Consider the following 16,352-nt stretch of genomic DNA (forward strand, 5'->3'; position numbering starts at 1 on the left):
TAGATCAATGGAACAGGATAGAAAGCCCAGAGACAAACCCACGTGCATATGGTCACCTTATCTTTGATAAAGGAGGCAAGAATATACAATGGAGAAAAGACAGTCTCTTCAATAAGTGGTGCTGGGGATACTGGACCAGCTACATGTAAGAGAATGAAATTAGAACACTCTCTAACACCATACACAAAAATAAACTCAAAATAGATTAAAGACCTAAATGTAAGGCCAGACAGTATCAAAGTCTTAGAGGAAACCATAGGCAGAACACTCTATGACATAAATCACAGCAAGATCCTTTTTGACCCACCTCCTAGAGAAATGGAAATAACAACAAAAATAAACAAATGGGACCTAATGAAAGTTAAAAGCTTTTGCACAGCAAAGGAAACCATAAACAAGACCAAAAGACAACCCTCAGAATGGGAGAAAATATTTGCAAATGAAGCAGCTGACAAAGGATTAATCCCCAAAATTTACAAGCAGCTCATGCAGCTCAATATCAAAAAAAAAAATTCAACCCAATCCAAAAATGGGCAGAAGACCTAAATAGACATTTCTCCAAATAAGATATACAGATTGCCAACAAACACATGAAAGAATGCTCAACATCTTTAATCATTAGAGAAATGCAAATCAAAACTACAATGCAATATCATCTCACACCGGTCAGAATGGCCATCATCAAAAAATCTACAAACAATAAATGTTGGAGAGGGTGTGGAGAAAAGGGAACCCTCACACACTGTTGGTGGGAATGTAAATTGATACAGCCATTATGGAGAACAGTATGAAGGTTCCTTAAAAAAACTAAAAATAGAACTACCATACGACCCAGCAACCCACTACTGGGCATATACCCTGAGAAAACCATAATTCAAAAAGAGTCATGTACCACAATGTTCATTGTAGCTCTATTTACAATAGCCAGGACATGGAAGCAACCTAAGTGTCCATCGCCAGATGAATGGATAAAGAAGATGTGACACATGTATCCAATGGAATATTACTCAGCCATAAAAAGAAATGAAATTGAGTTATTCGTAGTGAGGTGGATGGACCTAGAGTCTGTCATACAGAGTGAAGTAAGTCAGAAGGAGAGCAACAAATACTGTATGCTAACACATATATATGGAATCTAAAAAAAAAGAAAAAAGTCATGAAGAACCTAGGGGCAAGATGGGAATAAAGATGCCAACCTACTAGAGGGTGGACTTGAGGACATGGGGAGGGGGAAGGGTAAGCTGGGACAAAGTGAGAGAGTGGTAGTGTATATATGTCCATATATACACTACCATATGTAAAATAGATAACTAGTGGGAAGCAGTCACGTAGCACAGGGAGATCAGCTCGGTGCTTTTTGACCAGCTAGAAGGGTGGGATAGGGAGAGGGGGAGGGAGGGAGACGCAAGAGGGAAGAGATACGGGGATATAAGTATATGTATAACTGATACATTTTGTTATAACGCAGAAACTAACACACCATTTGTAAAGCAATTATACTCCAATCAAAATGTTTTTAAAAAAAAGTGTATGAACTTCCAGTTATAGGATGAATAAGGTCTGAGAATCTAATGGATAGGTTAGAAACTATAGTTGATGATAACACTGCATTGTATAATCAAAAGTAAATAAATAGATAAATAAAAATTTGTAAGTGAACAAAAAACAAAAACCAAAAAAACATTATGCTGAGTGAAAAGAAGGCAGTCACATAAGACCACATGTTGTATGATTCCATCTATATGAAATTCCCAGAATAGACAATCCGTAGAGACAGATAGTAGATCAGTGCCTCCAGGGACTGGGGGAGGAAGAAAATGGGGAAAGATTGCTAATAGGTGTAAGGTTTTGGGGGGATGTGATGAAAATGTTCTGAAATTAGATAGTGGTGATAACTTCACAGTTCTTAAGAATATACTAAAAACCAATGAGTTGTACACTTCAAAAGGTTGGTTTTTATGTGTGAATTATACCTCAATAAAGCTGTTATTTTTAAAAAACAATGCTTACTGTTAATACTTTGTGAAGTCTGCTTCCTCATGTTCTGGTACTTTTTCCACAGAAGAACTTGTGGGTTTTTTGTTTTTTTCAAGAAAACATCTTTAAAAAGAAACAGTTATACTGGCTTTAGAATTGCATCTAATATGAGAACTTATTTGCTCAATAAAGACAAGTATGCTATGTCTTCCTTATCCACTATTGTCATGCCATGGAAAACATTATCTGCTACTTCATTTTAATTAATTTAACTTCATGTGCATCACATGTTTTGTACTCTTGCCATAGTGGATTACAGTTTCTGAAATTTTCCTTGTTCTTAGAGAAAGTAATTTTTTCCCCAGCTACTTATATTTAATGTTCCAAAAACAGCATAACAAAAATGTATTAGCACTTGGAACATGGTGAATTTTCTACATTCTTTGTTGATTTTTTTGTTGTTGTGCCGTTTTTATGTACAAGTGCACAGTTGTAAAGGATATGGTTAAATACTGAAAGAACATAAATGTTCTTTTTGTAACTTTGCTCTCTTTCAAAATGAAATTAGCATCACAAATAGTTGATTTTATATATATATATTGCTAATTTAAGTGAAGGTAAACTGTTAGTTTCTAATTTTCTACATATATGTTTGTTAGTGGGAGGAATATGCTTATGAATTTAAAAAATCAACCTGCTTGTCTCTAAATCAGCTGAATTATTAAAGGTTATCTTTAATCAGTATGTAACAGTGCTTGCAAGGTTAGGATACTGGAGTGTTTTTGAATATGGGTTCTTTTCTAACAGAAAGACTTACCTTCACATGTGTTTTTTCAGTTACAGGGTTGTAAAAAATACTGTTAAGTGTTTTATATTTTCTTAAAATGGAAGATAGGGAGACTTTAGAACAAAACAAAAGCTCATAACTATTTCCCTTTGAAAAATAACAAAAAAGCATGTAGATACTTTAAGAAAACAACATGTTTTTCTAAATCTAGAGTGCTCATAAAAATGAGGATCCAGATGGTCAAATCAGACAAAATGTGTAATGCTGTAAATTTTCCTCCTAGTTAAAAGGCTGGCCACCGAGAACCTGCAATACATGGTCAAAGCGTGCCAAGTGGGGTCAGGAGGAGAACCTGCCGCCCAGCTGACTTCTGTGTTTAGGTAACTGGAAAATATGCCAACTGGCAAGAAGACTCTTGCCAGCCATTTGACAGCCAGCATGTTTTTTAAATAACTAATTATCCAAAACATAATGTGTTACTACTTGTTTGTAGTTTCAATTATTGTATTTTTGGCAGTAGTTTTGCTATGTTTTGTTGTTTTATTAAAAAATAAAAGTACCAAGGAGAAAGATAAGTGAGCTGACTTAAAATTACCTGAGAATTTAGTAAGGAAGATTCTTGCATGTGTTTAAGAGGAAAAAGTGGGAAACGTGAGTCATGATGACAGGTGTACAGGCTTTGGAGCTGCTAAACATGCTACTCACGATCCACTGTGGAAGTGCCTGTCACTGGTTTTCCTACTCACTTTAGATGCTGTGGACCCAGAAAGTTCCATTGTATGTAATTGTGAAGCATAGACTTTGTAGATCTGTTGTTCCTTCACAAGAATAACTGCAACTTGAGAAACATTTTCTGTTTTGTTTTTATTTTCCTGCCTTGCACCCTATAGAGTCTTATGCTTTCTGTTAGGGCAGTACTTTTAAGTATTTCTTTCTCACAGTTTCTACCAGTTCACCTTTATTTCATGTATCTCTACCCTAGCACTACCATGATAAATAGTTTGGGTCCATTTCCTTCATTCTATGTTAGATTGTTGATTCCTCAGTTTTCTTTCTCATCACATAGTTGGCACTTGTCAGTTGTTTACAGTTTATTTAAATTGTGATCATTTGAAATAAATACTGGATTTATGAAAACTGTAAAGCCCTAAGAGAGGAGGAAGGATTTTATATGAACAAAGATTGCATGTTTGTTAAGTACAATTTATTGAGCTAGGTGACTTTTATTTTCTTGGGGGGAGAGAGTGGAAATTTTAGTATTAAAATATATAATTTTTATTAATAAAAAAGGTTTTCTATGGGTCTAAAGTCTCTTGATCGGTTAAGGAATATAAAAATTATTTCAAATAACTTGCTTTCCTCATAGAAATATTGTTTGATTTATCTACAGATAGCAATAACTAAAAGATATACAAAATAACTAGGAAACTGGACTCTTTGCTGTTTTAGTCTCTTCTACATCCTTACCACCTAGATTTCAGCATGCACACTATAGCAAAAAAGTCCCTGAGATTAGATTTTTCCCCCTTATTCTTCCTCCTGGGATTCCAGCTCTTCCCTTTCCCTCCTAATGCCGCCACTCTGGTCACAGCTCATACTGAAGCCATTTCTGTTCTTTATTTTCAAGTGTTAAATAGTGTTCATATGGCATCTAAATCCTTACGGTAATCTTACATGAAATGATCTTTCTTGTGTTCAGGTTACAGCTTGTTGCCATACAGATACCAGCCCAAGGAATTGCTCCAGAAGTAATTCTAAGTAACTTGTTTTACTTTCAGGAAATTTATCAAGGATTATGGTATGAGATATGACTATCAGATTTACAGCATTTTAGAAACAGTAGCAGCATTGGACCAACAGGTTGTTATCCACTTGATTTCTACCCTTACTCAATCTCTGAAGAGTTCAGAGCGGAAATGGGGCCTTGGCAGAAATATTGCACAAAGGTATGTTTGATAATTTGATTATATCCTTTCGGACAATGATTATGAAATCTAAATTCATTTTCTAGAAATGGCCTATTTTCCACTTATAAAAATTTGGAGTGTGTTCCAGTGAATAAGATTAGTGACTCAACTAGATAATATAGGTTTTGGTCAGAAATAGATCAAGGCTTTTTTTTTTTTTTAATAGATTACAACCCAGCTGAAGATAATGCTGGACTATTTAGAGTAATGAAACATGGCGGGGGTGTATAAGTCTGTATTTCCTAAAGAGATTGTTTTAGAAGGGTCAGTACTCATACTATAATTCATATGTCCAAAAGTAGTAGGTTAAAGAATCAAAGTACTTTAATCAGATCGTGTATGGTGTGTATAGACAAGTAGACATTCAGGCAGGCTCAGTTTGTAAAGACTTAAATGAAAAATAATGGAAAAGGTAGTAAATATATATCTGTCTTCTTTTTTCTTTACAGGGAAGCCTATAGCAAACTTTTATCTCACCTAGGACAAGTGGGACAAGATGAGATACAGAGACTAAAAGATGATAATATTGAATCTATTTTGTGATTCATCCTCAATGTTAATTATAACTATCTAAAGTCACTTTGCACCATTCTGACTCCTACTTTTAATTAATTGTATAATGTTCTGTTAAAAATACTTTCTAGGATTTTTTCCTTTCATACCTGTAAGTATAAAGTATATAAATAAGGAAATAAAAGTTAATTAAATATGTTATAGGAGCTTTGGAACTTGGTAAAACTGCAATCTATTTTGAAGAGGATTTAGTGAAACTAAAGAAACTTTTCCTAGCTGGGAGTGTTATGTGTGTATGTCTAAGCAGGTTTGTACTGGTTGATCCATGGCCATTTTACTGCAATGTGACTTTCTGCCTTGTGAGTAACTTATTTCTGTTTTGTTTTTGTTTTCTTATGAGTTATATTTTATTACGATACTATTTAAAATTACCTGGCTGCCCTATGCTGGGTTTTTTTTTTTTGGAGGGGTGGTCAGGAGATAGAACTGTATATTTGTTATCCTTTTTTATACTATGCGTGAGGCAAGTTAATAAAATCCTTACAAAGCACACTTAACTCTATGAGGAATGAGACTGAATCTGGCTAAATGATTATACAGATAATATGTATTTTTTTTTAACTTGGACCAACAGTGTTTATATCAATACTTGGGTTCCAACAGTTGCCAGATGTCTTCCTCTACTCATCCTTTCGTTTGGAGTTGTCATTAAAAGACAGATCAGGAGGAGGATAAACAAGAAGAGCCTTTAGGAAAAGAGAATAAATAATATTCTGGAAATTTTTTAGTTTACAGAATTAACAGAAGAGGTCTGAGAATTCAGCTGATTTATCTCCTTGCTCTTCAATTAGAGCCTCTTATAAACTAGCATCTTTCATGTTTGCCGGGAGCCAGTTTAGTTTCCTGTAGCAGCTCATCTCTCAACTCTTTAACTATTTCATTCAGATTCATTCTACCAGTTGGGCTTTTGTCCTTGACTCCTTTTTCTAATGAGCATTATTTGGTAAAAAGAGCTCCCATCTTAGTGTTGGGAACCCACCTGAATCTCAAACCCAGCTCTGCTTTGTGACCTTGAGCAAGTTCTTAACCTTTCTGAGTCTCAGTTCCTTCATGGAGAAAAATGAATAATAACCCTTTTTTAAATTTTACAATGTTCTGGTAGGAATCAGTGGGATAATTGATTTATAATTATAATCATATAATTTAAATGTATGTGAAAGTATTTGTTGACCTGTGTTCTGTTTAGTGGTGTACAGACATGATCACTCTATCTCATGCACAAAGGTGAAGAACACTTCTCAATTTTGTTCCTCTTTCTCTAATGGTATGTCCTAGATGAAGTCCCCACTTCTTTTCAATGTTTTCGTACATGTCATGTTTGCTAAGTGTGAAATAATTTGTTTTTTTCTTGAGCATCTAGTGTTTATCATGGTTCTACTATTCCTTCAGGAAAACATTTCAACCCTTTTCTGACTCAAGATGTATCTTTTAAAATGAAATGCACTGCAATCGGGAAACTAGAGTTAATAGCCCTTTCCTAATTGTAATCTGTGAAGTCTAAAGGACTTTATGACATATAAATGGTTTATTTTCCCCCCAAATAAACTGTTTTTAATTCAACAAATGGGATGAATAAAAGCCTCTTGAAGGTTACGAAGACTTCATAACAATGAGTTTCATTATGATAGTGACTTATTAAATGAATGATGCATTATTTTGCAAGTTGTAGCAATTGAAATGTAAACTATTTAATGGGATGACTTTAAAGAGGTTATGTGTGTGTGTGTATATGTGTGTGTATATATATTTTTTCACCCCCAAAGGGAAATTGATAAAGATATCTTGGAGAATCTTGCTCCTTAGCTTATGAAACTTTTTAAGGGTTAAGAAAATCTGCTGCTGAATCATGCATTAGGGTGTATAGCTGTAGATACTAAGAATAACTAAAGTTTATACATTAAAAAAATCAGTAACAAGAAAAAGTCTGTAACAATACATGTGTATGTATATATATATTTTAATGTATGTATCAGTAAACTTTTAAAGAAGCTGTTTTATTAATTGAAGAAAAAAGAAAATTTATGACTCTGTTCCATTACTTAAGAATCTTCACTGACCCATAAATTATTACTATAGTCTTGTCTTTTTCCATTTCCAGACTTAGAGTACCTTATACTTGCTTCCTTAATGTTCCTTTTCCCCTAAAAACCCTGTTATCTCTGAAGCGGCTGCTTCTACCATGGTAAGGTAGGCCAGTCTCTTTTGGTCAAATCTGAAATGTGTTCTCATTTTTCTTGGTCTTTGGGGCCTCTGTGACGTTGCATTTTCTTTTATCTTCTCATCCCTTCCTCAGCAGTATCGCTCCTTCCTACATACACATTCTTCCTTCTTGTCCCTACTGGTAAGATCTAGCCCTTCACCTGCTCTGTCTCAACATTCTTGTAGTAGTGAACTGATAAAACTAGCTTATAATTTTTTCTCTCTATCTGTAGTGCTAATTTTTCTCTAAACCTGTCTAGTTGGATTCTCCTGAAATCTCAAGGCAACACGTCAAGCTGCCCTTATCATCTTCGTTTCCAGTCTAGCTCATGCCTTCATTTTCTACCCAGAGAATACACCACTTTCCCAAGTCACTTAGCCTTGATATTTCTTGGATTCATTGTTCCCCACTTTTCATTTGATCACCAATACAAGCTCTTGTGATTTTTTTCTTTTTGCCATTTCATTCATCCAAACATTTTTCTATTGGGTACTATAATCTCCTTCTTATCTCTGGACTCCTGAAATTTATTCTTCACATAGTTTTGACATTAGTGTTCCTAAAATACTTCTTTCTTCTTGTTACTTTTCTGCTCAAGGACCTCCATTTACTTCCCATTGTTAATAAGCTGACATTCAAGCCCTTCAGTCAGGAGACTTCTACCATCTGACGCTATACCTTCCGTTTCCAAACTTACCTCAAGCAGGAGAGTAGACTGTCTTAGCTGCTTTCTCTGAATGACATGTTCATTCTAAGCTGTGGGCCTCACTCAGTTTGCCAACTTAGAATACCATCATTTCTATAGAAACCTAACCTTAAGACACTTAAATAGGAAGAAAATTAAAATATACATGTTGGATATGTAAGTATTCCACTCAAATAATTTCTTTAAAATATCAGATGGAGTGTAGAAGAGATGATTGAAGGACAACAGGGAGATGAAAGGACTTTATTAGACACAGATTTGGTTACGATTTAAATTTCAGTTGAACATTTACTTAGGTTTCCATAGGGGAGGAAAAAAACATGGAGTATTGTCTCTGCACAAAAACCATTCAGTATTTTGTTCATTTGTATTAGAAGAGTTTCAAAGTTTAAAACTTTTAATATCTTTACTTATCCCTAGCATATTTTCTTTTCTTACTAAGCATATTTGACTTTTTCTATTTTGGGGGGTAAGTAAAATATTATTTGTGAGTTGTTAGACTATGTGTGTGTACTTTCACAGAATCTTTGGCAGTTTTTATTTTTACTTCCCCTTTGTTAGGATTATATATCATATAAAAATTTGATGAGCCTTGCAGTTGGGAAAAGCCTTTAGGAAACCTACCTTCCCTAATCCTACACAGTAACATAGCACTTGTGTTTCAAAGATAAAAGATAGATATCATATAAACCTCACCAAAAACTGTGTTCTCTGTACTAAACCACTGCTTTTTGACTGATAGACTTTTTACATAAACCTTACATTTTCCAAAAACTGATCTCCTGCCTACTCCTCCTAGGGTTAAAAATATTGCCTTGTCAGTCAAGTATAGAGTATGCTAGTATAAATAACGTGCTTTGTTTGCTTAAAACAGTTGGTTTGGGAAGCTAGCAAAATAGCGTATTCTTTCACATATTTAATAAGATATGAGACTTATATTTTGATTCTGTGATAAACTATGTTTGGTAAGGTTACCAAAATCAGTACCAAATGAACTTACCAACTTCTGCTCATTGAAGTTTTTGGTGTGCTGATAGTTATCCAGTTCATTGCATTTGTGGATTGTGCTTTTAGAAAAATTCTGGGCATATGCATGCTTTAAGTTATTTGTGTATATAGTAATGAGATATAATTAAAAATGTATATAGTCAACTTACACTGCACCTGTGATTATTCAACTGCCTCTTTATGACAGATTGACTCTTTGAAAACCAAAATAAAAATGAACCGTGTTACCTAGAGGAATAATTTTTATCTTATTCCTGTTGCTTTTATACTCTGCTAAAACAAAGAAAAGTTAATTTTTCAGCTATTGTAATGGCTGAAGGGTATACAATATACACGTGGTTAAACTGAGAAGAGAAAAAGTATGAAGAGAAAAAGTATGAAAAACACCCTAAAAATAACCAATTGGCATTTTGTTCTTAAAGATCTAAGGAATTTTACTGCATTTTACATACATATTATTTTATTTTAGAGATTCATGTCTTTTCTGGCTTTTCCTCCTAGAGTAAGAACACTGCTAATATCTGTGTTACTGCTCTTCCTTTTTTAAAGTAAAATCTTGAAATGATGTTTAAACTGTTGGAAGCTTCATAGTCTTTTGGAAATTCAAATTAATAATTTAAATATAAATACAATATGGTCTTTAACTTTGAAGAGTAAAAATGGAAGATGAATTACTGTAGGATAGTTCACTTACATGGAGAACATATATTTGAATAGTTTCAATGGGCTTTGGTTTATATGACCAAACATGGTTTTCTAGAATTTTTCTTATTAGCTCTTATGATCAATAATTTGAGGGAAGGATCGAATTATAAGCGATCTGAGTTTTTTCTTTTTAGGGGAGGGGCGCTGTACTTTGGATGCTGTTCTTTGTCTACAATTATAAGTGTTTCTGAAAACTATGTAAAACTTTTAAAAATTCTGACTTCAATTCTGTAATATTACTGAATAATACATTAAAGTTCACTGAGGAGAGGTTTGATAATATATACTGGTTTGTTTTAAATGAATAGTTAGAAGTCTGCACAGAAATTAGAATAATCTCAGGCTGCCTTTCCGTTTGTCATTCAAGCAAGTTCACTTTTAGACCTTCCCTTTCATTAATTGGGTAGAGAGTCTGGGATTAAAAATAGATTGTTTTATAAGGTAAAACTGCTGGATGGAAAATCTGTGTGTCAAGTAGAAATTTTAGTAAATCTGAAATAATTCTTGTTTAGGTCCTTGTTGAAAAGATTTCTGAAACGCTGGAGTCCATTTTCCTGACATGGTAAGGCATTTTAAAAATTTAATTTAGATGGTTTATACCTTTTAAAGAGACTCTCTGTTTTCCTTCTAAATCTCAATTATCAGTATCAATTTTCACTTTTCAGAACTGTACAAATACTCTTAAGGCTTTTTGTTTGTGTAAACAAAATCTGTTCTTTTAAAAATTTACCATTTTTTTCTTACCCCTAGTCTCCCCCCTCCGGCCAGAAGTTTTATTTATATATATATATATTTTTTTTTTTTTTTAATTAATGTTTTAGGTATCTTATATAAAGTTAGTGAATTCTATATTTAGGATAAAAAATATTTTTTTATTCACTTCTGATTACTAAAAGTGGTTACATGAATAAAATGACAATTTCCCATTAAGACAAGGATTGCTGAATGATTAAACTAAGGAAAAAAAGTAAAATCTTCCTTTTAATAAAGGTGACTTATCCTAACAAGATTAAGGAAAGGGGAAAAACTCATGTTATACTTGTTGAATTTATGTTCAAATACAATTATTGAGTTGTTTTATTTTTTATTTTTTGTTATAGACAAAGCAAATCCAAAAACCTAGCCTAAAAAAATTCTCATGCATTATTAAAAATGGTAGTAATAAAATATGTATTGGTGGTAGAGAAGAATCCCACAAGCACTCAAGATTGACATAACCTTTAACAAAGTGGAAAAACTTTTATTAGAACTACTGATACTAGGTTCAAATTTATGTCAGAGCACTTTATGGTACCGAAATTAGTACAACTAATTTTTTTTGAGCTTTAAAATGTCATTTTTCACTAAATGAGCTTAGATGAAATGTTTGAGAGACTTATTATTTGAGGCAAGTGTTTGTACAAGTTTAGGAATCTTTGGCTTTAGTAAACTCCCTTTTTCATAATTAGCATGTCTCTTTCACATGCTTTTCAGAATCATTTATCTCATAGCTTGTGTTCCAAGTTCTATCTAGTAATTTTTAAACTTCAAAAATAATCTTTTTCAGTTACAAGGTTCTAAAACAGTAAAATACCTTGTAATTTGAGTGACATTTTTTTTTCTTAGGCAAAGTACTTCAGAGCATTTGCCTAATCCTTACAACATTCTTCTGAATTAATATGGAAATCAATAATTGCCCCCCTTAAAAAGTGAGAAAACTGAAGCAATGTAAAGTTAAGCTCCTGGCCCAAGGCAACAGAGCAACCAAGGTGAAAAATCTGGGTATTCCATCTGCTGTTCCGGTGTACTTCTATTATTTGTATTACCTTGAATAAAATATGGCATTTAAAAATTTATGATGTCATAATGATGAGTCTCTACGTATACAGCAGGGCTGTATAATGTTAAATTTTTAAAAGAAAAATTACAATCCCAGGCTTAAGTAGTAAAGAGATTAAGTACTGACAATTTTTTTTTAAGATCATTGATGGCAGTACTTGTGAAATAAACTGCCTTACTAAGAGGGTAATGTCCTGGACAGCACTGATTAGACAAAGTGTACAAAGGATGCTTAAAACATCCATGGACCATTAAGTTAGCACTAAGCTACACCACCATAAAAGTCACACATATTGTACTGTATATTGACACACACTGAGAAGCGTGACAAGCGTTTTCAATAATGTGTATTTTAGAAAACTGTTCATTTTTTGCTAATGTTTATCTGAATAGAAGATCTAGAAAACAAAACAAGGAAGCACTGAGCACTGAGTATTTTCATGCCCAGTATCCAAAAGTCAGGCCTTTTTCTTCCTCGTGTTCATGATGGTTGTTAAGAGAGCACTGGCTTTTCAGATGGTGCCAATCCTGTGATGAGGCACTTGAAGAGTTTGAAGGTTAGGGCATGTGAAATACGGAGCTGGGAGGAAGCATGCTGCTATTCCATTGGAAGCAAAAGGAAGTGTAGGCCCGTAGAATACTTCTTCTTTGCCTTCTCTACTCACATCCAATACCTAACAAAAGAAGAGGAGAAACCTGTACGTTAAAGGTGGTTGTTCAAAATAAAGCTGGGTACACATAAAAGAAAGCCTGCAGTTAAATTCAGTTATGCCACCATGACTATACCTTACTCATTGCTATTTTTCTCAAGTATGGTACCAGGAATATGTATTAAGTTCCTGCAAAGTGCTATTCTACACCTTTCTGTTTGTGTTTGTACATGTTTATACATACATAGATATGTATGTTATGTTTGTATATACACAGATATATAATTTAATAATTTAATCTTCAGAACAGTGTTGAGGTGTAGGTAGCATTATCCTCCTTTAATAAAACTGCCTTAGACTGCTTAAGTAACTAGCCCAAACTAGTTAGTACGTGTTGTTTGTATGCTGGCTTACAAATCCTCACCTGTAAAGTGAAAACAACATTGACCCTGCAGCTTTGCTCTGGAAATTGGTGACATCCAGCTCAGTGTCTAGCACATAGAGTATTATAGCTTAGTAGCAGGTTCAAAAAAATCAGTTCAGTTGCTTCTGGAAATTCGTCCCCAGTTATTTCCCCATTAAGCTGGAGTTCCACCTCTTTCCATATATGGAAAGAATCTCTTTGTTAGTGTGTGCCTGCTGTCACCTCACTGATTCTGGTTTAATTTTACTACTAGGAAAATTCTTTCTTGAGGAAAGCTGGTCATTTCCTTTCTTGAGGAAGGCTGGTTTAATCTTACTACTAGGAAAATTCTTTCTTGAGGAAAGCTGGTCATGTCCTACGTGTCTAACCCATAATGTTCCTTCCAGCCTTCAATCATCTTAACCTCTTTTCATATGACCTTCCTCAACCTTCCTTTTTTTAAATTCATTCATTTTTTATTGGAGTATAATTGCTTTACAATGTTCTGTTAGTTTCTGCTCTACACCGAGGCGAATCAGCTGTATGTATACATACATCCCCTCCCTCTTGGACCTCCCTCCCCCTGCATCCCACCCATCTAGGTCACCACAGAGCACCGATCTGAGCTACCTTTATTTAAAACCTTTCCTCCCTTGGGTTCTATGACCTTAAAAAAATAAGTTGGTCATTGACGCAGGCCACCTTTGGTCCACTTCTTCCATCTCCATCCTAAATGTAGGTATGCCCCAATATTCCAACCACAGACCCCTTGGTACTCTTCTTCAGTGATCTTGTCCACTCTCATGCCTTCATCTGTCACCTAAATAGAAAATTCTTTTTTTTAATTAATTAATTTATTTATTTATTTATTTTTGGCTGCGTTGGGTCTTCGTTGCTGCACGCAGCCTTCCTTTAGTTATGGCGAGCGGGGGCTACTCTTCGTTACGGTGTGCGGGCTTCTCACTGTGGTGGCTTATCTTGTTTGTTGCGGAGCATGGGCTCTAGGTGTGTGGGCTTCAGTAGTTGTGGCATGCGGGCTCAGTAGTTATGGCATGTGGGTTCAGTAGTTGTGGCTCACGGGCTCTAGAGCACAGGCTCAGTAGTTGTGGTGCATGGGCTTAGTTGCTTCACAGCATGTGGGAACAAACCTGTGTCCCCTGCATTGGCAGGCGGATTCTTAACCACTGAGCCACCAGGGAAGTCCCGCTCTAAGTGGATAATTCTTAAGCCTTTAATGTAATAATGCATTATTTTAGATGAAAGAAGCCCTTGAGATTTGGGGATCCAAGCTCATAAAGGAGGAAATCACTAAAGCCTAAAATAAAATATCAAACCTTGTAGCTTTTTTTCCCAAATGGACATTTAGCCGTCCCATCCCATTTATTGAACAATATGCCCTGTCACTATTAATTTTAAATAGCTCTAGTATATGCAACATATAAATTTTTCTTCTCTCTTTCACTGATTTATGTACCTTCCCACAGTACCACATTTAGTTATTTTGACTGGGTAGGGCATGTCTCCCCCATTCATTTTCAAGTATTTCTTGGTTATTCTTGTATTTTTCCTTTCCTGGAGAAACTTCAAGATCAATTTGACAAGTATTATTCCCCTGCCCTGTGAGAAAAAGGAAAATTACAATGGGATTTTGACTAGTATTTCATTAAATAAGGAAGTAGAGGTCTTTCAATATTTACCTCAAATAAGATTATTGTTCAAGTTACAGAGAAGAAAATTGAGATACAAAGAATGTTCGATGACTTGCTCAGGATCACACAGCTAGTAAGTGGTGGTGGAGCCAGTACTTGGGCTCAAGGTTGCAACCCAAGAAAAAGCAAGGTTTTCATGCCATTCGTGATATCCCCTCCCCAACTGAATACATTTCTAGAACACAAAATATCAGTTGAGGTCACTGTCCAAACAGCTTATCTGGTTCCCTGGGCCAACAGAGGCTGTGTATGTTAAGCAGATGTAATTTATTTAATCTGTAAGACGGGAAAGGAAGTGTTGGCAGTTTTTCTACAAAACACTCCCCTGTAAACTGGCAGAAAGAAGGCATTTGGGAGAAGGAGGTGCCAGCTTGGCAGCATATCCTCCAGCCAAAAAGAAGTAATCATAAATGAAGAGCAGTGGAGGTGATCTGGCAACACAGACTAATCAATTGCACACTTAGGCGGCTGCTCCTTTACCTGCGGCTCGTCATCCACAGCGTCCAGATTAGAGTCAACCTCTGTGCCAGACGTTTGCTTACACAGCCGCTGAATAAAGAAGAGCACCTGACTTTCCTCAGGAATCTATTTTTTAATATTTTACATGCGTCAGTATTACTAACATGTCCAAATCTCTATCTTTAAACAAGTATTAATTTAAGAGCACCTCAGCCTTTCTCTTATTTGGGTTGCCCTTGAAATGGATCAAATAGTCTGTGCTAAATCAAGTAGTAGAAAAAAATAGAACAGTATGCTTTCTCAACATTTGACATGCTTGTGGCTGAATCCTACAAATGACAGTTAAATAAGCTTTGATTAGAATCCAGAAGGGTCAGTCTAATGAGACAGGTTACTGGCTGGTATTTTCAAGAGCAAAGAAAATTACTTTAGTCCTTCTGGATGTTAACAGACCAATCTGTGAACTATTTAAGTGTGACCTTCATTAATCTTAACCAGCAGTGCACTTAGAATCCAAGAATACTATAGATTTGTGACTTATGAAAAATTTAAACTTCGATATTTTTAACATCTATACTATTTTCTCCACCACTCTGACCTGTAATTTTCTTTCTTTTTTTTTTCCCCCCTCACAAATCACATCTCAGAATTTATTCACTGCTTTGGACCTTAAAATATTTTTTTTTAATTTTTATTTTATATTGGAGTTATAGTTGATTAGCAATGTGTTAGTTTCAGGTGTACAGCAAAGTGATTCAGTTATACATATACATGTATCTATTATTTATCAAATTCTTTTCCCATTTAGGTTCTTACAGACTTGAGCAAAGTTCCCTGTGCTATACAGTAGGTCCTTATTGCTTATCTGTTTTAAATTTAGCAGTGTGGACATGTCAGTCCTAATCTCCCAATCTATCCCTCCCCCCACCCTTCGCCCCTGGTGACCATAAGTTTGTACTCTGTCTGTGAGTCTGTTTTTGTTTTGTAAATAAGTTCATTTGTATCATTTTTTTAGATTCTACATATAAGCGATATCATATGATATTTGTCTTTCTCTGACTTACTTCACTTAGTATGGTAGTCTCCAGGTCCATCAATGTTGCTGCAAATGGCATTATTTCATTCTTTTTAATGGCTGAGTAATATTCCATTGTATATATGTACCACAGCTTTATCCATTCAACTGTCAATGAACAATTTGGTTGCTTCCATCTCTTGGCTATCGTAAACAGTGCTGCAGTGAACACTGGGGGCATGTATTCCTTCGAACCATGTTTTTCTCCAGATTTATTCCCAGGAGTGGGATTGCCGGATCACATGGCAGCTCTATTTTTAGTTTTTTAAGGAGCCTCCATACTGTTCTCCATAGTGCCTGTATCAATTTACATTC

At 34.8% G+C, this 16,352-nt stretch overlaps 2 protein-coding genes across 7 annotated transcripts in view; one reads left to right on the top strand and one right to left on the bottom strand.

Moving 5' to 3' along the window:
- Positions 1-5,274, top strand: part of MMS22L (MMS22 like, DNA repair protein) — a 133,269-nt gene extending 127,995 nt beyond the window's left edge. Inside the window, exons 23-25 of the mRNA XM_059942040.1 lie at positions 3,048-3,144; positions 4,543-4,710; positions 5,181-5,274. Of these exons, the coding sequence (XP_059798023.1) occupies positions 3,048-3,144; positions 4,543-4,710; positions 5,181-5,274 (359 nt within the window). The remainder of the gene's footprint in view (positions 1-3,047; positions 3,145-4,542; positions 4,711-5,180) is intronic.
- A 6,532-nt stretch (positions 5,275-11,806) lies between these two features.
- Positions 11,807-16,352, bottom strand: part of KLHL32 (kelch like family member 32) — a 230,963-nt gene continuing 226,417 nt past the window's right edge. For 3 of the 6 annotated variants that reach the window (XM_059941554.1, XM_059941555.1, XM_059941558.1), the window contains one exon: positions 11,808-12,415. In XM_059941554.1, coding sequence (XP_059797537.1) covers positions 12,254-12,415 — 162 coding nt within the window. In that variant the 3' untranslated portion in view covers positions 11,808-12,253. Of the gene's footprint in view, positions 12,416-16,352 lie in introns of all 6 variants that reach the window. The other 3 variants (XM_059941560.1, XM_059941556.1, XM_059941557.1) reach the window with 3 other exon arrangements.

This window comes from Balaenoptera ricei, chromosome 12, assembly GCF_028023285.1.
Source record: "Balaenoptera ricei isolate mBalRic1 chromosome 12, mBalRic1.hap2, whole genome shotgun sequence".
Classification (NCBI taxonomy): Eukaryota; Metazoa; Chordata; class Mammalia; order Artiodactyla; family Balaenopteridae; genus Balaenoptera; species Balaenoptera ricei.